Raw genomic sequence first — 20,918 nt, 5'->3', positions numbered from 1 at the left:
AAGTAGGGAAGAAGCTGCAAAGTCCCACATTTGAGTTGGAAAATAATGCAGAGTGTGACACTTGGGATAAATTAGGAGAACACATAATTTGGCAACATACATCAAGAAAAACAGCAACAGTGAAGAGGGAGAGTGAAGATCAAAGACTGAGCTGTACAACAGTGGGTAGGTGAGGCAAGGAGAGAGGAAAAGAAACTGCTAAGAGAGAGGAATCCCAGAATCCCTGAATGGTTGGGGTTGGAGGGCACCTTAAGGATCATCCCATCCCACCCCTGCCATGGCAGGGACACCTTCCACCTTCCCAGGCTGCTCCAAGCCCTGTCCAGCCTGGCCTTGGGCACTGCAGGGTTGGGACAGCCACAGCTTCTCTGGGCAACACCAATTATATATTTTTAATTACCAATTATGTGTTGAGAGGCTGCTCATAAACAGGACCCAGGCAGGGCAGAAGAGAAATTCCACAGGGAAATTGTTCTGGTGTTGGACCACTCACTCCAAATTCTGGTGTGCTCCTTGCTGTGGAGCTTGTGGCAGCACATCACCATCAGAAATATTTAGTATCAGCAGAGAGATAATGAGGACCATCAGTGGTTAGCAGTTGGCAGCTCCATGCCCAGCAGGAAAATCTGCTGCTGGAAACATCACTGTTTCCAAATAGCTGCTCCTGCTTGGAATCAAGTTTCTTGAGTTTCAAGTTTGGGGAACTGAAATTCTTTCTGTCAGACTGCAGGTTTCCATGAGTCCTGTGAAAAGCAGTCTGAATAAAGCAGCATATTAAAAATTATATAGAAGATATGGATAAAACAGGGTGAAAGATCCTGCATTTTGGGAAAGCCATCCCTTTGATCAGCACAGCCTGAACCTTCCTGAGCTCCAGGAGAGAGGCTTGGAGTGAGTGATGGGATCTGCTGGAGCACAGGGATGGTGGGGAGTCAGCACAGAGCTCACCTGTGTGAGAGGCTGGGAGAGCTGGGAATGTTCCCCTGGAGAGGAGAAGGCTCCAGGCAGAGCTCAGAGCCCCTGGCAGGGCCTGAAGGGGCTCCAGGAGAGCTGGAGAGGGACTGGGGACAAGGGATGGAGGGACAGGAGCCAGGGAATGGCTCCCAGTGCCAGAGGGAGGGATGGGTGGGAGATTGGGAACTGGGAATTCCTGGCTGGGAGGGTGGGGAGGCCCTGGCACAGGGTGCCCAGATTTGCTGTGGCTGCCCCTGGATCCCTGGCAGTGCCCAAGGCCAGGCTGGACAGGGCTGGGAGCACCTGGGACAGTGGAAGGTGTCCCTGCCATGGCAGGGGTGGCACTGGATGAGCTTTAAGGCCCTTCCAACCCAAACCATGCCATGATCAGCCTGCAGAGACCTCCTGGGGAAGAGCAGGAGCTGGGGCTGCTCACCTGCAGGGGAGAAGGCTCCAGGGAGAGCTCAGAGCCCCTGGCAGGGCCTGAAGGGGCTCCAGGAGAGCTGGAGAGGAGCTGTGGATGTTGCTTAGCTGTGGACTTTGTGGAATGGGGCAGATATTTGTCATTCCCATAGGGATTCCTCTCCTTGTTTGGGAACTCAGGTTGTTGAAATAAGAAATATTTGAGGAGTGGTCCCAGCAGAGGCTGCAGTGGTGTGACCCTGCTCTTCATCCTTCAGTGTCCATTACAAGCGTTCCTTCAATCCTGTTGTTAAATATAATCTAATTTTTAAATTATAGATGTAATTATAGTCTTAAAAATCCCAAATCTTCATAATAGTATTAAAAATCCCAGGGCAAGCTGCCTGGAGAGGTTTGGGAGTCACATCTCCATGTCCAACAGGAGATATCCATCATGTCCACGTCCATGGTGGGGACTGTGAGGGGTTGGACAGGAGTGCTGCACCTTGAAAGTCTGATCACTTCAAATGTGCCTCTGTCCCACCCTCTGGTGACACTGGGGTGTCTCTGAGTGCCATCACTTCTCCCTCTGCTCCAACACAGCACCAGCCCCGTGGTGCAGCTCTGAAGTGATGCAGAATAAACCAATTTAAAACAAAACCCAGGAATTTCTCCCCCAAGAAGTTGCCTTTTGGACAGCAAAAGGATTCACAGCTCTTCCCAGGGGTTGTTGTGACAAGTGGCCTGAGGTCTTCTTGCAGGATGGGACCACTCAGAGCAGTGGAGCAGGTGAAAATAAGTGCAGGAATAAACTTGACTAAAAAGCATGAGGATGAGGAATGCCCAGAGAGCCAGCAGGGCTGTGTGATGGGCCCTGGAGCCAGCAGAGCCTTCCTGTGCTGCAGGACCCAGGGGACAGCTGTTCTCTGTCCAGGAACAACACTTGGCAGGATCTCTCCACATTCCAGCTGTGCACAGAGTCATGGAATCGTGGAATGCTTTGGGTTGGAAGAGACCTAAAGCTCATCCAGTCCCACCCCTGCCATGGCAGGGACACCTCCCACCATCCCAGGCTGCTCCCAGCCCTGTCCAACCTGGCCTTGGGCACCTCCAGGGATCCAGGGGCAGCCACAGCAAATCTGGGAATTCCATCCCAGCCAGGAATTCCCCATTCCCAATCTCCTACCCATCCCTGCCCTCTGGCACTGGGAGCCATTCCCTGGCTCCTGTCCTTCCATGCCTTGTCCCCAGTCCCTCTCCAGCTCTCCTGCTGTGCCAGGGGCTCTGAGCTCTGCCTGGAGCCTTCTCCCCTCCAGGTGAGCGCCCCCAGCTCTCCCAGCCTCTCACACAGGTGAGCTCTGCAAGTAGAATAATTCACAGCTGTTGATGTGCCCCCAGTTTCCTCCATGATCTCCCATTTAAATTCAGATTTATCATGAACTTACCAGCCCTTACCTTGCTCAGCTTCTGGGATGGGCTCAGATCCCACCCCATGACAGGGGGTGGGTTCCTGCAGTCCCCTCCTCTTGGGCTGTCCAAGGAGAATATTCCCCTGTGGGGCTGTGTCCCTCTCTGCAGAGCTGAAACCCCACAGCAGAGGAGGCTGCAGTGGCTCAGTCCCTGCTCAGTCTCAGACTTTGCAGCATTCCCCTGATGGATGTTCCCACCCAGCTGCCACACATCCCAAAACTGCCACACATCCCAAAACTGCCAACATGGGAGCAGGCAAATCCCAATCTTCCCAATTCCCTGTTGTTCACCATCAAATCCCTGACTGCCTAACCAGATTATTTTGTATGGATGTTTTGTCACCTTTGGTCTAATTCATTTTATCTTGCTGTCTCCCTCTCAGTGAAGTATTTTCTACAAATGGTGTCTGGTTTTTTTCCTGCTATCCAAGGATATTTAATTTTTGCCCTATTCCAGTGTGTTTTGCCAAGATTAATACTGCAGCTGCCTGGAAACTCTGAATTCGTTTGTTTTGTATTCATTCTTGTCATCTTTGAGCAGCTATACATCTTCTCTCCTATCTCTGTGTCTCATCTTTCAGAATAATTTCCTCCATATTTTAGCCAAACTTTTCTCATGGATAACTTCTCTTCTTTTCATCTGTTTGCTACTTCTCTATCAGCTCCTTGTCTTCTTTCTCTTCCAAATCCCTTTCCCCCCTTTCTCTATAAGTAATCCCCATTCTTGCATGAATTCTTCATTTATAAATAGCAAATCACAAGATCATCCTTGCTGTCTCCCTCTACTACAGGCAGCATTATTCCAAGTCATTCCTGGTGGGGTTTTTTGAGTGTTTTCTTCTTTTTTTTTTTCATTTGTTGGAAATTTTACACAAAAGTGTAAAATTTCCCCATTCCCATCCCTGATATTACTCCAGTTAGGAAAACCTTTTCATCTGCCCAGGCAATGTAGGTGAAGGCAATTTAAACCCATTGCTAATTATCCTATTATAAAACTGGACACAGATTATCCCTTCTCCCCACTTCCCTGCCATCTTTTATGTGCATGAAGGTTGTTATCTTCTCACTTTTTCAGTCCTTTTCTAGCTCAAAAATCTGCATTCCCTTCCATTTCCCCGGTTAGTCACAGTTCCTAGAACGGCCCTGGCGCTGGGCAGTGATCCACACACAGCCCCAGCTGCTGCCTGCAGGCTCTGCTGCTCTGGGGATGTTCTCAAGCAGCATTCACATGGGGCAGTGTGCAGTCTTTAATGCACAGGACAGTATTTCTTGTTGGATTCAGATGTTTATTAGTTCTTATTTATGTTTGTCTTGGTTTAAAAAGGCAGGTTGGAAAAGCAGGAGCATTCCTTGAAATGGAAGATGTAAACCTCCTCTCCATGAATTATTATAATTTTTAAATTAGGGGCTCTCAGGCAAAGATAAGGGAATAGGAATAACAGTTCTTTACTAGGAAAATTAAAAATACAAATGCAATAGTTCAAAGACAGAAAAAAAATCAATGCCAGAGTCAGTACTGGCCCTGTCATGCTGTGGGTCAGGGTGGTGGCACAGCCCCATCCCAGGGTGGCACAGTCCCATTCCAGGGGGTGGCACAGTCCCATCCCAGGGGTGGCACAGTCCCAGGGTGGTGGCACAGTCCCATCCCAGGTGGTGGCACAGTCCCATCCCATGGTGGTGGCACAGTCCCATCCCATGGTGGCACAGTCCCATCCCAGGGGTGGCACAGTCCCATCCCATGGGGCTCAGCCCTCCTGCAGTCCCAGCTGTGGCTCTGCTGCAGCAGGATCCTGCACAAGGGGGGAGTTTTCCTCTGCAGCTGCAGGGCTGCTGGAGATGGGCCTGCTCTCCCTCTGGGAATGCAGGGCAGGAGAAAGCTGCTCCTCTGGGAATGCAGGGGGCAGAGGCTGCTGTGCTGTTCCAGGGCAGATTGGATCCAGGTAGGAATGCTTGGCTCCTGCCCTGGGTGCAGCATCTCCCCATGGGATGGTGGAATTGGATCAGCCCTGCAGGGACACTCAGTGGCCATGGACAGCAGAGATCTGCTGCAGGGAGGATGGGCTGGGGGAGAGATAAAGGAAACTGCCCCATGAACAGCAGAGAGCTGCCCCAGCTCTGACAGATGGGAATAGAACACACACAAATCTTACAAACCAGGACAATGTCACAGTCTCACAAACCCTGAGTTTTGCAACACTTCACTCTAACAAACTAAAAATGGAGCCCCATCTCTCTCTCTGCAAGGCCTTTTAAGGATAAACTGTCCAATTAAGAAATGACACCTCAATTATTTTCACTTTTAACCCAGTAACCAACCACCCGTGCCCACAGTGGGGACTTTTTTATCCAATTTTATCCACAAAACCACCCAAACCCATGGAGAAGGAGGTGAAGAAGAAGGAACAGCCTCCACCCTGAAACCTCCATCTTGTTTTATATCTATTTCTATATTCTAAAACCCCAAACTCTGAGTTTCCCACCCTGTGATATCACACACTTCTATCCAAACCCCACACCCACAATCCCAGTTCTGTCATTCCATTCTGGAAGCTTCTCCACAGCCTCAGGTCAGTGCAGTGTTCTCTGGGGGGTCAGAGCCTGTCAGCACAGCAAGGCTGAAATTCTCAGCACCCAGGGCTCCAGCAGGTCAGGATTCAGCTGTGCTGAAAGGCTGCAGCTGACATTTCAAGGATTCTTTGGTTTGAAGAGGCCACTGGCATTTGGCATTGGATCCTCTGAGCTCATGGACAAGGGGTTGTGGAGAAAGATGGAATTTTTTCAGTGTGGGGTGGGAGGATTTTGCTTTCAATCTTGTTCAGATTGTTCAGATTTGACTTTCTTGAAATTACTTGAGTTGTTTGAAAATTCTTCTGTAAGAAATCAACAGTTTCCTTTAGGAAGTTTGTTGGAGAAATGAACCAATGAGATTTAAGCTTGAATTAAAGAATATTTTGAAAATTAATGAGAGGGACTTTGAACAAGGGATGGAGGGTCAGGACAAGGGGGAATGGCTTTTAACTGGGAGAGAGTAGATTTCAGTTGGATATTGGGAAGGAATTCCTGGCTGGGAGGGTGGGGAGCCCTGGAATAGAATTGCCAGAGCAGCTGTGGCTGCCCCTGGATCCCTGGCAGTGCCCAAGGCCAGGCTGGAGCACCCTGGGACAGTGGGAGGTGTCCCTGCCATGGCAGGGGTGGGATGGGATTTAAGTTCCCTTCCAACCCAACCCAATCCATGATTCTCTAAACTCAGGAATCCTTCACTCACAGGGATCATTCATAAGCAGGATGTGTGAATCCAAGCAAAGCTGGAGCTGTAGGAATCCCTAAACCAAGCCCAGTGTGAAATCTGTGCTAATTTTATGGAAATTGTGTTGCCTTTTCTCTTTTTCATTGGTTAAAAAAATACTACTGATGTTTATAAAAAGCCTCTTGACATTTGAAACTCCTCTACTACTGTTTTCCTGTCCCAGTGAAGTGTTTCTTCATAGAATTCAACATCAAGAAGCCCTTGAGGATTTACTTAAATCAGGGGTGAATTCCTGTGAGTTGGTTCCCTTTTTCCTTTGTATTTTGTAGTTATTTTCTTAAATGAAAGCCTGGCAGTCACTGAGACATAAAGGTTGTGATAATTTCTTTATAACACACTGTCACTTCTTTTGCCAGTGACATTGTTCTCAGGGAAGCTGCCTCAAAGCTCAGCAAATGTAAACATCTCTTTTAAAAGAGGTTATTACAAAATATTAGCTGTGCTGCTACTTAAATAAACACATGAAGAATTCAATTTACACCAGTGCTTGAGTCCTCTTGGACTTGTCAAAATCATTTAAATTAAAGGGAGCAGGATAAAGCTCTTCATGTCTTTTGGGTTGGACATCCCTGACTTTAATATAGGAGGGAATTTTACTGGGGAAACTTGAAACAAAAGTAAATATCCCAGAGTAATTTGGGTTGCAAGGGACATTAAAGCTCATCCCAGTCCACCCCTGCCATGGCAGGGACACCTCCCACCATCCCACAAACCCTGTCCAGCCTGGCCTTGGGCACTGCCAGGGATCCAGGGGCAGCCACAGCTGCTCTGGTCACCCTCACAGCTGGGAATTTCTTCCTCATATCCCATCTAAATATCCCCTTCTTCAGCTTAAAGCCATTCCCCTTGTCCTTCCATGTCAAAGGATGAAAAAAGTTATTAATATATAAAATAATGGAAGCAGAGCTGCAGGTTTTGAGTTCAGGATTCTGGGGAGAACACCCTCTGCTTGGAAATTCTCTCAAGGGAATTTATTATCTGTATAAATACAAACAAATTGCATCTCTGAAATAATTGTTTTTTAAATTTATAAAAAATTATCCTTTTATGTTGAAGTGGCAGAAATATTCCCTGCTCATAATGGACTTTTTAGCAGATCCTTTTCTTTCTCACCAAAATAAAAATACATTTAGGATGTGCCAATGTGCACAACCACCCAACCCCCCTCCTGAGCTCTGAGTCAGCTGAGTGGGTGTGCAGGCTCATCTGCTCCATCCAGGTCCCTTGGGAATGAAATATTCCTCATTTCCAGCCTGGGGAATGTGGGCTCCACTCTTCCAGGCTCTGGAATTCAGCAATCCTCACTGTTGGGAGCCTCGTGCTGGGAGCAGCTGGATGGAACAAAGCTTGAAAAGCAAATTTTGAATTTACTCCCGTCCCTCCCTGGATCCCTGTGCTGCTTTCCTGGAGCCCTCTGAACTCATGGATCACTCTCAGGCCACCAGCTCTGGTGGTCTTCAAGATTTGTGCCAGCCCTGCTCTCTTGGTCTGCAGAAAATATTTGTGCCTCACTGCTGGAACCCTGGGTGCTGAGAATTTCAGCCTTTCTGTGCTGCCAGGCTCTGACCCCCCCAGAGAACACTGCACTGACCTGAGTTCCTGGAGAAGCTTCCAGAATGGAATGACAGAACTGGGATTGTGGGTGTGGGGTTTGAACAGAGGTGTGTGATATCACAGGGTGGGAAACTCAGAGTTTGGGGTTTAGAATATAGCAATAGGTATAAAGCAAGATGGAGGTTTCAGGGTAGAGGATGCTCCTTCTTCTTCACCTTCTCCATGGGTTTGGGTGGTTTTGTGGATAAAATTGGATAAAAAAGTCCCCACTGCAGCCATGGTTGTTGGTTATTGGGTTAAAAAAGAAAAGAATTGAGGTGTCATTTCTTAATTGGACAGTTTATCCTTAAAAGGCCTTGCAGAGAGAGAGATGGGGCTCCATTTTTAATTTGTTAGAGTGGAGTGCTGCAGAACTCAGGGTTTGTGAGACTGTGACAGAGATAGGAACCAATAAACACCTGAACCTGAAGCATCATCTCGAGTGCCTTCAATCCCAGAGGCAGAAAAAAGAGCCCAAACCAGCACCTGAGCAAAGCTCAGCACAGGGAGAATCCAGCTGGGGGATGGGCTGGAGTGCTGGAGGGCTGGGCTGGGATCCAGAGCCTTGGAATGTTTTCCCAAATTCTGTGCATCCCTCCAGAGCTCTCTGAACATTCATCATGTAACCCTGGCTGCTTCCTGTTTTTCAGGAGATGACTTCTCCCTGATCCAGCAGGAGATCTATATGGTTAAAGAATGCAAACATTGCAACATAGTCGCCTATTTTGGGAGTTATCTCAGGTAAATCCCCATTTTTATAGCAATATTCCTGCTAATATTCCTGGTTCTCTACTAAACCAATCCCAGTCTGGTTTAGTCCTTTATCCTCATTAAATCTTCTTTCAGAAGTTGAATTGCCCTTGGTTTTGGTTTTTTTTAAAGCCAACCCAATTGGCTTTTAAAACCAAAAGTGACTAATATTTTGTTTTCTCTGCTGGCCAAAAGGCTGGAATATTTTTATCACTAGAAACAGAAAGAAACATTTCCCTTGGAGACTCTTGCAACATCTCCAGTCCTACTCACACATTTATCAGTTCTAATATAAAAGCAGCTCATTATTTCTCTAGAGCAGAATTGCCTTTGGATATTTTATTTAATTATAGTTGTCTGGGCTATGAAAGTATGGCTGGGGGGTTACAAATCTGAGCTGCTGGAAATAACATTTCTCACATTTCTGGTGTAACAGAGGCAGAACCAAGGTGGTGTCAGCTCCCTGCACCTTCCATTAAATGTTATAGAGGAAAATATGAAATATTAAATATTATACATTTATTATTATACATGAAATCAGGGAATATTCTCCATTTCTGTGCAACTCTGCCATTTATCAATTGGCTCTGTGGGAATGTAAATCTGCACTTTGCCTGCTTGGCCTTTTTTCTATGAGACTTCATCTTTTTCCTGGAGGGCTGCATTTAAATAATCCCTGCAGCCCAAATGGACTCAGTTGGAACTAAATTTCTAATTTCTAATTCTGCATTTCTAATTCTGCATTTTGGAGGGCATGATGAGTTTTTTAGATGTAATGAGGTAATTTCAATTTAAGATTAAAACCCTGAGTTTAGTGTGATATTTAATGTAATTTTGCTGATAGCAGATAAACCTCAAGTGTTTTATTGCAGAGTTAAATCACCACCTTTTATCTTTAATGATGTTTAAATATTTCTCAGGGACTTTGGCAAAAAATGTCTGTTTTGATTGGTGAAAATTATATTTTTATATCAACATTTTTTATATTGATAACATGATAATTTATATTAATAACATAAGAATAACAGTGTAACTCTGGTCATGTATCAGAATGTGTATTTTTAACAGACAGTGATCAAGACTAATAGAAAATCATTTAAATGATGAAGTTCTGCATCCAGATCAGTCAGCTTCTGATGCCTGTGTTTGAATTTTGTTTTGGTAGCCGTGAGAAGCTGTGGATATGCATGGAGTACTGTGGGGGGGGATCCCTCCAGGACATCTACCACGGTACTTGGCCAATTATTTTCACTTTTTTTTACTTTGGGAAGCTTTCTGCAAAAAGAAAAAGAAATAACAAACCTACAGGGAACAGTTGGCACTGGATGGGAGGGGTTTTGGGGGGGCATAAAGTGTTTTTTGGCTACAGTCAATAGATTTTGAGAGCACTTTCCACATATGGTGAGCAACATTTTTAATATTTTTAATATTGACATTTTAATATTGACATTTAATATTTGACATTTAATATTTGACATTTAATATTTGACATTTTATGGCAGAACAGTTGGATATGGACACTGTGCATGGGGTGAGGAAGGAGGGGTTTTTTTTAAAAATCTCAAAATTTGATATTTAAAGGGGAAAAATGACTTTCATTTCTCCCCCTGGGAAATGCCATCTCACTCTTGTGTTATTTTCCTTCCTGAAGTTTCATCTGGAGTTGTTGATGCTGTAGAATAATTTATTGGAGTTGTTGGAAAAGCAGTTGGGGACTTGCTGATGATAACACTGGGCTTTTGGATGCCTGAGCTCTTTCTGCTTTATTTTTCAACTATTCACTACAAATCCTTTAAAACAATTCCAAGCCCCTTAGACAATCCCTGATATGAAACATTCCCATTTCTAATATTAAAATATTAGCAGATGTCACTTCACTTTTAGTTTCCTGACAATAACAGAGTACTACAAAATCACTCATAAAATAATAATGAGATGCTGTGAAAGCAGGTTTTCTTCTCCCTGTGCTATTGTTTTCTGTGGTGATGCTGTTTGGGTTTTTTTTTTTACAGAAAGCCTTTCTGTAAAACAAGCAAACAAACCCCTCTTTTCAGCTCAGTGCACAATACAGATCATGTAAAACTGACTGATAAATCACTTTTTGGCTGCTTCACAGTGTTAGTTATGTGCTCTGTGCTGTAAAGTTAATTTTTGAATCTTTATTTCCAGTAACAGGACCTCTGTCAGAGTTGCAAATTGCTTATGTGTGCAGAGAAACTCTCCAGGTACTGTACTCCTGCAGGTGCACAATATTTATTCCATGAAAATAAAGCAGATACAGAAAATTGGCTCAATTCCAGCATTTCTGTTGGGAATCAAGCAGAAACCAATGAACAAGGGTAACCTGTTATTTTCCATACTGTAAATAAAAATCACAAATAAATTCTAGTGTGATATAGTGCAAATATTTGCTTAGATTTTGAACTGCCTGCCTGCCCTGTGGTGGTAAATTTATTGATGTATGGGGGTAAAATACTGCAACCAGATAAATAAAATTCATTTTGTGACTGCTGATATCAAAGAAATACAAGATGAAGCATCCCTTATCTGCAAATCTCAAATGTCTCCATTTCCAAATCAAATATATTGAGAAAATTAAATTTATTAAATAGAATTGGCTTTGTAGGATGTTAACAAATGGCAGAATAATTCATTGTGTCTTTTATTTCCAGGGTCTTGCTTATTTACACATGAAGGGCAAAATGCACAGAGATATAAAGGTAACTTGGAACCTTGAGAAATTTATCTTACAGTTCCAAGTGGAGGGAAAATATTCCTGATAAAGATTCTGAATTCATTTTATTTTAGGGTGCAAACATTCTCCTAACAGACCACGGAGATGTTAAACTGGGTGAGTTGCCTGAGTTCTGTAATGTGGATTTAATTTCATTTATGGAGATGTGTGGATGTGGCACCTGGGGACATGGGGCAGTGCTGGGGAATGGCTGGACTCCATAATTGAGATTTTTTTCCAACCTAAATGATTCCATGATTATTTGGGGCAATAGATGTTGCTAGAAGGTGATGACAAAGTGTGTGTCCATGGCTGGGCTGTGTAGGAGATGAGAAGTTTTTATTCTATCAAGAAATTAGAGATAATTTCATTATTCAGCCTCTGAGCCTTTAAGCCTCCCAGATTTTGTTGGAATTTGCCAGGCTGGCATTACCTGGGTGTCAGGTTTTATCCCTCAGAGCCTTTCAGCATCCCCTGTGGAAATGTGGGATCTGATCCTGGCTCTGTGTGTGGTGTTGGGCAATTCCACAAAGGTGGAGGAGAGGAAAACTCCCAGGTCTGCAGGGAGAAGCTGCCATGGGATGTCACCATCCCATGGATGTCACCATCCCGTGGATGTCACCCTCCCATGGATGTCACCATCCCATGAATGTCACCATCCCATGGATGTCACCATCCCATCAATGCCACCATCCTATGGATGCCACCATCCCATGCATGTCACCATCCCATGAATGTCACCATCCCATGGCTGCCACCATCCCATGCATGTCACCATCCCATGCATGTCACCATCCCATGCATGTCACCATCCCATGGAGGCCACCATCCCATGGAGGCCACCATCCCATGAATGTCACCATCCCGTGGATGTCACCATCCCGTGGATGTCACCATCCCATGAATGTCACCATCCCATGGAGGCCACCATCCCATGGATGTCACCATCCCATGAATGTCACCATCCCATGGAGGCCACCATCCCATGGATGTCACCATCCCATGAATGCCACAATCCCATGGATGTCACCATCCCATGGAGGCCACCATCCCATGAATGCCACCATCCCATGGATGTCACCATCCCATGAATGCCACCATCCCATGGATGTCACCGTCCCGTGGATTCACCATGCCATGGGTGCCACCATCCCGTGGATGTCACCATCCCATGGATGCCACCATCCCATGAATGTCACCATCCCATGGTGCCACCATCCCGTGGATGCCACCATCCCATGAATGCCACCATCCCATGGATGCCACCATCCCATGGATGCCACCATCCCATGAATGTCACCATCCCATGAATGCCACCATCCCATGGATGCCACCATCCCATGGATGCCACCATCCCGTGGATGCCACCATCCCGTGGGTGCCACCATCCCATGGATGTCACCATCCTGTGGATGTCACCATCCCATGGAGGCCACCATCCCATGAATGTCACCATCCCATGAATGTCACCATCCCATGGATGCCACCATCCTATGGATGTCACCATCCCATGAATGCCACCATCCTATGGATGCCACCATCCCGTGGATGCCACCATCCCATGAATGTCACCATCCCATGGCTGCCACCATCCCATGAATGTCACCATCCCATGGATGTCACCATCCCATGGAGGCCACCATCCCATGAATGCCACCATCCCATGGGTGCCACCATCCCATGGCTGCCACCATCCCATGAATGTCACCATTCCATGGATGTCACCATCCCGTGGATGTCACCATCCCATGGTGCCACCATCCCGTGGCTGTCACCATCCCATGAATGTCACCATCCCATGGATGCCACTGTCCCGTGGATGTCACCATCCCATGGATGCCACCATCCCATGGCTGCCACCATCCCATGAATGTCACCATCCCATGAATGCCACCATCCCATGGTGTCACCATCCCGTGGATGCCACCATCCCATGGATGTCACCATCCCGTGAATGTCACCATCCCGTGGATGTCACCATCCCATGAATGTCACCATCCAGTGGATGTCACCATCCCGTGGATGTCACCATCCCGTGGATGTCACCATCCCGTGGATGTCACCATCCCTGCAGTCAGGGCAGCTGTGCCTCAGCCCAAGCTGCAGCCCCGGTGGGGAAGCAGGACTGCTGTGCTGGGAAGGGAGAGCTTTTCAAAAGGAAAACCCGGAGTGAAACCTCAGCCCTGAGAGGAGATTGCACTCCCTGCTTTGGACTTGGCATCCACAGGGGGAGCTCCTTTTGCCTGCTTGCCTTTTCCCAAGTTATCCTCCAGCTTTCAGGCCACAAATCAATCAAAATAAAATGGATTTAAATGATTTTTGGCTCTGCAGGACCACCTGATGTTTGAGATTTCTGGGGGCAAGGGATGATTGGCCCCTAGACAGAGTGTCCAGGGCAGAGAGCAGCTGTGCCCCATCAGTTCCTCCATAAATAACACACAAAAAGTGCCTTTTCCAAGGCATGATGCTGTTTTTCCTCTTAAATTGAATATCCAAAAATTCTGGTGGATGTATTGTGAGATGGAAAAAATGATCTAAGAGAGGAACTGTGTGTAGAAAGAAAACTCTTTGATTTGAAGTCATGTTATTGAAAACATTAATGATCCTATTAGCAATCTTCAGCTGTTTCCCTAATGAATTTTTAATTTGCATGAGCCATGTGATTGTTCTTTCTTATAACACTGTAAGACTGGGGTCTTCAGCTGTGATTTCTGAGGCTCTGATGGTTTGATTTTATTTTCCAGCTGACTTTGGGGTAGCAGCAAAAATAACAGCCACTATTGCAAAGAGGAAATCCTTTATTGGCACCCCTTACTGGTAAGAAACCACTTTGGTTGCTGTGCTGCAAAGCTGAGCCTGTATTTATGCCAAAAATCCTCAAACACACACATATGTCTGTAGAAACTGCATCAATTCCTTTTCTTCCAAGTAAAATGCCCAAAGGGTAAAAATCTGGGAAGCACTGATTTGTTGCTGTAACAAAAGCTACTTGGTATTTGGGGCAGGGTTGTTGTTTCTCCCACTTTTATTTTTGCAGATTTTTCTCCCTTTTGGGGGGATACCAATGGTTATTTAGTTTCTCAGCTTTATATTTTTAGTGACTAAAAAACAGTGATGAAAAGTGATTTCTGTGCAGAAAGGAAACCAGATTTTCAGACTGTCTTTTAATCATCCCTACTGATTAATGTCTGCACGAGGCAGCATTTAATATGCAAATAATCATATGCAAATAATCACCCCTGTATCCAGGGGTGATCCAATTCCATCCCCTCTCCTAAGTTGCTTATTTAGATCCATAAGGAGCTTTTGAGTGCTTTGTGTCCCTACCTTGCTCTTTAAAGTGACATTTTCTGCTGTATTTTTGTTTGGTTTTATGATGTTGTATTCAGCACATTTATTTTGTGTCCCTTAGTTTGTATTCAGATATTTGAAAATATTATACCCACTGTGGAAAACACACAAAGTTCACATTAATTGTCCTTAGATCCAAGATATTTCCATAGCTTTAGGGAAAAAAAAAAACCAAATCCAAACCCCTGAAATACAAACTTTGTAGAATAATATTAAAACTAATTGAATCATCATAAGTGTATAGCTTAAATTAATCTGTAATGTTTTATGTATACATTAATAATAGACATGAATTTAAAAGTATTTCTGTAGTGATCACAACCCAATGTGAACATAAAATCCTTAACTTAGTCCATTAGACATAAAACTGTAAAGGTGTATAGATTAAATTAGTGTGCAATATTATATGTATATGTTAATAAAAATGTTTAAAGTATTAATAAAAGTATTCATAAAGTTTTAAATTTTTAAAATAAAGTAAATTTTAAATTTAGGGAGTTTTGAAATAAATTAATGTTTTCAGTAAAGTGTTAATAAAAACTTTAAAAGTATTTCTGTATTGATCAAAACCCAGTCTGAACAGAAAATCCTTAACTTACCCTGTTAGACATAAAAATATTTGCATTCCTTCTGTTCATTTTCCTCCACCCCCCTTCCTTCTTTCTTGGGGAGGAATATGAGATATTTTAAATTAGAAATCACTGTCACAGACATCCAGTAAGTGCACATAAAAATATATGTAATTTTAATTTTTTTTTAGTATGTATATAGGTTGGATATTAGGCAGAAGTTTTTTACAGGAAGGGTGATAAAGTTCTGGAATGTTCTGCCCAGGGAGGTGGTGGAGTCCCCATCCCTGGGTGTGTTTAACCAAGCCTGGATGAGGCACTGGGTGCCAGGGTTGAGTTGAGCTGTTGGGGCTGGGTTGGACTCCATGATCCTGAAGGTCTCTCCCAACCCAGTGATTCTCTGAATTCTCTAAATTTAATTTTATTTAATTAATATTTTATTTATTAAAATTATTTTCTCAATATTTCATATTTCAAGCATATTTTCATGTCCAGGCACAGTGTGTGGTTGTCCCTGGGAGCAGGCTCTGAGGGAGCTGTTGTTTTTGCAGGATGGCCCCCGAGGTGGCGGCGGTGGAGAAGAACGGGGGGTACAACCAGCTGTGCGACATCTGGGCCGTGGGCATCACTGCCATCGAGCTGGCAGAGCTGCAGCCCCCCATGTTCGACCTGCACCCCATGAGGTTTGTGCCCTGGGGCTCCTCTGCCTCCAGCAGCTCTCTGAATCCCAGCTGGAGCTGGGGGGGTTCAGCTGCAGCTTCTCTGGAGCTCAGCAGGAGAAACTCAGTCTGAGATTTCTTCCCTCAGTGGCTGTTTCCATGTCTGGTTTAAGGCATCAATCTGCTGAAATCTTGTATTTTTGATGTGTCTGGGTTTGAACAGCCAGGTGTCTGCTGAGGAAGGCAGGAGCCTCCCCTGAAATGGAAAATGTAAACCCCCTCCCTCCCAATTATTGTAATTTTGAAATTAATTAAGGGGCTCTCAGGCAAAGATATGGGAGCAGGAATAACAGTTCTTTAACAGGGAAATTAAAATACAAATGCAATAGTACAAAAAGGAAAACAAATCAGTGCAGAGTCAGAGCATGCCCTGGCCCCCTGTGTGTCAGGGTGGTGGCACAGCCCCATCCCATCCCAGGGGTGGCACAGCCCCATCCTAGGGTGGCACAGTCCCATCCCAGGGGTGGTACAGCCCCATCCCAGGGTGGTGGCACAGTCCCATCCCATCCCAGGGTGGTGGCACAGTCCCATCCCATCCCAAGGGTGGCACAGTCCCATCCCAGGGGGTGGCACAGTCCCATCCCATGGTGGTGGCACAGTCCCATCCCAGGTGGTGGCACAGCCCCATCCCAGGGGTGGTGGCACAGTCCCATCCCAGGGGTGGTGGCACAGTCCCATCCCAGGGGTGGTGGCACAGTCCCATCCCAGGGGTGGTGGCACAGTCCCATCCCAGGGGTGGCACAGTCCCATCCCAGGGTGGCACAGTCCCATCCCATGGTGGCACAGTCCCATCCCAGGGGGGTGGCACAGTCCCATCCCATGGTGGTGGCACAGTCCCATCCCAGGGTGGCACAGTCCCATCCCATGGTGGTGGCACAGTCCCATCCCAGGGTGGCACAGTCCCATCCCAGGGTGGTGGCACAGTCCCATCCCATGGTGGCACAGTCCCATCCCATGGGGCTCAGCCCTCCTGCAGTGCCAGCTGTGGCTCTGCTGCAGCAGGATCCTGCACAAGGGGGGAGTTTTCCTCTGCAGCTGCAGGGCTGCTGGAGGTGGGCCTGCTCTCCCTCTGGGAATGCAGGGCAGGAGAAAGCTGCTCCTCTGGGAATGCAGGGGGCAGAGGCTGCTGTGCTGTTCCAGGGCAGATTGGATCCAGGTAGGAATGCTTGGCTCCTGCCCTGGGCGCAGCATCTCCCCATGGGATGGTGGAATTGGATCAGCCCTGCAGGGACACTCAGTGGCCATGGACAGCAGAGATCTGCTGCAGGGAGGATGGGCTGTGGCAGAGATAAAGGAAAAACTGCCCCATGAACAGAGAGAACTGCCCCAGCTCTGACAGGTGGACATAGAACACACAGCCCCATTTCCAGCCTAAGACAGAATGGAAATTAGAAGCAAAATTTTGAAGTTGTTCCATTTTTGGTGGCACCTGGCCCAGTGGAAGGTGTCCATGCCAGGGGGGTGGAATGAGATGGGATTTCAGGTCCCTTCCAACTCAAACCATTCTGAGATTCCAGAATCAAGAATCTGATGAAGAACAGGGACAGATTTACTGGAAACCACTAGAGAAGCCATACCCTGATATTTAACAGGATTATAACACTAAAAATATTTTATTTAAAGATAAAATCAACAGTTTTCCTGTATCTCTCCTTTAACCCAGTGCTGACTCCAATCCAGTTGCACCTGTATTATTTTCACCATAAAGTGTTAAAGTATTTAGATTTTAAAATGAAATTAATTCTTTTTTTTAATCACACTATATCATTATTCTTTCTTTCCCTTTAGGGCTCTGTTTTTAATGTCAAAAAGTAATTTTCAACCACCAAAGCTAAAGGAAAAAGCAAAATGGTAGGTGGAGCTCCTTCCTTTGATCCATATTTTATTGGAATTACATGATCCTTGAGATCCAACCCAAACCATTCTAAGATTTTAGTGATAAAGGGCAAAAATATTTGTTATTTTTGAAGGAGAGACCCTTCTTTGGTGCTCTTTGTATATTCTAGAAGACAAATCTTTGTCCTTTCCCCTTGCCCCTGTCGTTGGGACAGGGAATGGTTTCATCCTTTCCTGGTTTCTTTACCCTGTGAGAAATTCTTGGTGCCATTCTTGATTTGTTTTCTGTACCAAAATGTTTTCCATGCAAGTTTCATGAATCAAATGGGTTTTTTCCTTATTTTATTAACTTGGGAATGTAATTACTCAAACCTGAGGTGGGATACCTGCACCCTACTTCTATTTTATCTCACCCTTTTGTAATCTGTTTAGCAACTGTCTTAAAATCAATAACACCTTGAAAAATTCAACATAAACCCTCTTTTTCTTTAAGGTCAGCAACATTCCATAATTTTGTCAAAATAGCACTTACAAAAAATCCAAAGAAGAGACCAACAGCAGACAGACTTCTCTCTGTAAGTGACTTGGGACCTTTGATTAGCTCAGGAAGGGATCTTCTGCTTCAAAATGAGGAACAGATCAGTAGGAAACCAAAGGGAAACCAGTTTTTTTAAATCTTGTAACTCAGGTGGTGAAATCTGAAGGAAAAGCACATTGATCAGCTGTTAGCACATGGGTTTTGTTCAGTGTTTTTACACAGTTTTATACCATTTTTGGCCAATTACAGAAATTGGCTTCATGTTCACAACCTTGGCCTTCCTGCAAGTGGCTGCCTCAGCCTTGGAGCTGGGCACAAGTTGGATTTTCCTGACTCTCAGAAATTTCAGCAGCTCTTGATCTGTGCTTTCCCAAGCTCTGAACTACTGATGTAAAAAAATGAAGTTCAGGTGTAATTATGTTTAAAAAAATGAAGTTCAGGTGTAATTATGTTAAAAAAAATGCAGTTCAGGTGTAATTATTTGTTTGACTCAAGTTTAATTAGCAGGTGGCCCAGAGTGTGGTGTTTCCACATTGATGTTCTCAGAAAATCCAGCATTGAGGAGTCACTAAAATAACAGTGAAAGCAAAAAAGAATCAGTAACTCTGCAGACTGTTTGTTACTGAAAGTTGTCAATTAATTGCATATTCCAACTTCTTTTTTTGTGTTCTTTGCTGTGGTTACAGCACAGCTTTGTGGGGCAGCCTGGTCTCTCCAGGTCTTTGGCAGTTGAGCTGTTGGACAAAGTCAACAACCCCGAGAACCACACGCACTACGGCGAAGTCGACGATGACGATTTTGAGGTGAGAACATCTTTTTTTATTAAAAATGTCACTTTAAATGGCCCTAGAATTTAAAACTGGAGCTCAGACAGCAGCTGCTGCTGTTCTTGTTGGGTTTTCCCTCACCTGTGCCTGCCATCCCTGCAGCCTCACTCCGTCATCCGCCACACCATCCGCTCCACCAACAGGAACGTGCGGGCAGAGAGGACAGCATCCGAGATCAACTGTGAGTTCTGCTCTGCTCTCCCCTTCCTGGGGGGGTGATTTGCCTCTGGGGTCATTTCCCAAAAATCTCTTTCCATTGGGGAAGTCAACCCTGGAGAAGCAGCACGTCAAATCTCCAATAATTATTGAAAACTAAAATTGACATTGATATTAATAAACTATTCTGATAGTAGTTTATTTAATCAGTTACTTAGTTTACTTAGTTATTTCATTTATTTATTACTTTAATTATTTAGTTTATTTACTCTGATGGCTCTAAGCTGAAATGCTGAGGGTAGAAATGGTTTTTATCTGCAGGTTTGATCAAAAGCCTTTGGTGGCACCAGTACTGGCAGCTCCATCACACTCTGGGAAATTTGCTCTTGAAGAGCCTTTTTCTCCTCTTTCACATGCATTTCACAGTGACACGTGGTTAAATAGTTACATTTCTGTGACTTGCTATTTGCTTTTGGCCTTTCTTGTGGGTTTCATATTTGCAAATTCAAGCACTCAGACAATGAGGCCGATAGTGAAGTGCTGCTCCTTTGAGAGGCAAATTCAGAGTTGTGTACACAAGATTTACATCTGTTCCTGCCTGCTTTTCACTGGAGTGAGCACTGAAAGATCCCAGTGCAAGACTGTGTGTATTAATTATGAAATTATTGTATTTTGTAGTTGATAAGCTGCAGTTTGAGCCCCCCCTACGGAAAGAAACAGAAGCTCGGGATGAAATGGTAAGGACAAGTTTGGTATAAACAAAATCAGTTTTATTTATTAAAACCACAGTATCTTCACTATTTTGTGGTTCAACCCTTAGCAGCTTGCTGGAAAAACGTTTTTTAAGTTCCTTAAATGACCCTTACTGGATTTTTCACAATCAGTTTTTGTTTTCCTGTTACTTACTGCAGCTTGATCTGGACATTGCACATTTCCAGGTGCTGCTTTTAAGAATAATATTTGAATTTATAGATTGTAAGATGTTATGTCTCTTTGGAATTTGATTTTTCTGCTTGTGGATTGTCCTGCAGGGCTGGGGAATCCCTCAGGCCTCTTTGTGTGTGGTGGATAAGGTAATTTAAGATACTTTAGTTGGACAGGGGGGAAATAAAATGACAATTTTTGCATCTTCAGGTTGTGGCAGCTGGCAGTGACTTTGCTTCACATTGGAATCCTTTTGTTGATGGAAGCAACAAGTAAGTACAGATAAAACCAGCTTGTATTTCTGTGACTTATTATGAAACTGAAAGAAAAATGAGATCTGTTTAAAAAATCAAACCATAAGCCCTGATCCACTTTAATATTGATAAATTAAGGAGATGTTACCCAGAGTGCAGCCCTCCTTCTGCAGGTGCTTGGTCAGTTCTCTTGCAGAGCGACTTTTAATCTCTTTTAACCACCACCAGTAGCTTGTGTAAAGTTTGTAGGTGGGAAATGAAGTGTAAATGCACAGCCAGGACAGTGACATAACACAGCCACAGTGAATTTCCTGCAGCAGGGCTGGGTTCAGGATCCTGCTCTGGCCTCACACTTCTCTTCTGAGCTGTGGCTGTGGTTGTGACATCCTGTGACAAGGCCTGAACTCGAGAAAGGGAAGGAGAAACCAGTTCTGAGTGTTGACTTTTACCAAGCTCAGTAACACTGCACCACTCCTCCTGCTCTGGGGGAACTTCTAACCCAGCCATGGAGGGGTTTGGGGTGAAATGTGTTAGG

The 20,918-nt window shown here is 44.9% G+C and overlaps 1 protein-coding gene across 1 annotated transcript in view; it reads left to right on the top strand.

Annotated features, from left to right (window-relative positions):
* Nucleotides 1–20,918, top strand: part of MAP4K5 (mitogen-activated protein kinase kinase kinase kinase 5) — a 43,376-nt gene that overhangs the window by 3,634 nt on the left and 18,824 nt on the right. Inside the window, exons 2-14 of the mRNA XM_084208470.1 lie at nucleotides 8,376–8,466; nucleotides 9,641–9,705; nucleotides 10,645–10,700; nucleotides 11,148–11,195; nucleotides 11,284–11,326; nucleotides 13,954–14,026; nucleotides 15,681–15,812; nucleotides 17,637–17,699; nucleotides 18,178–18,259; nucleotides 18,909–19,025; nucleotides 19,152–19,230; nucleotides 19,884–19,942; nucleotides 20,340–20,401. Of these exons, the coding sequence (XP_084064596.1) occupies nucleotides 8,411–8,466; nucleotides 9,641–9,705; nucleotides 10,645–10,700; nucleotides 11,148–11,195; nucleotides 11,284–11,326; nucleotides 13,954–14,026; nucleotides 15,681–15,812; nucleotides 17,637–17,699; nucleotides 18,178–18,259; nucleotides 18,909–19,025; nucleotides 19,152–19,230; nucleotides 19,884–19,942; nucleotides 20,340–20,401 (935 nt within the window). The 5' untranslated portion in view covers nucleotides 8,376–8,410. The remainder of the gene's footprint in view (nucleotides 1–8,375; nucleotides 8,467–9,640; nucleotides 9,706–10,644; nucleotides 10,701–11,147; nucleotides 11,196–11,283; nucleotides 11,327–13,953; nucleotides 14,027–15,680; nucleotides 15,813–17,636; nucleotides 17,700–18,177; nucleotides 18,260–18,908; nucleotides 19,026–19,151; nucleotides 19,231–19,883; nucleotides 19,943–20,339; nucleotides 20,402–20,918) is intronic.

This window comes from Fringilla coelebs (genome assembly GCF_963513975.1).
Source record: "Fringilla coelebs genome assembly, chromosome: 6".
In the NCBI taxonomy this organism is placed as follows: domain Eukaryota; kingdom Metazoa; phylum Chordata; class Aves; order Passeriformes; family Fringillidae; genus Fringilla; species Fringilla coelebs.
The sequence above is the reverse complement of the archived record's forward strand: the minus strand, read 5'-3'. Positions and strand labels throughout refer to the sequence as shown.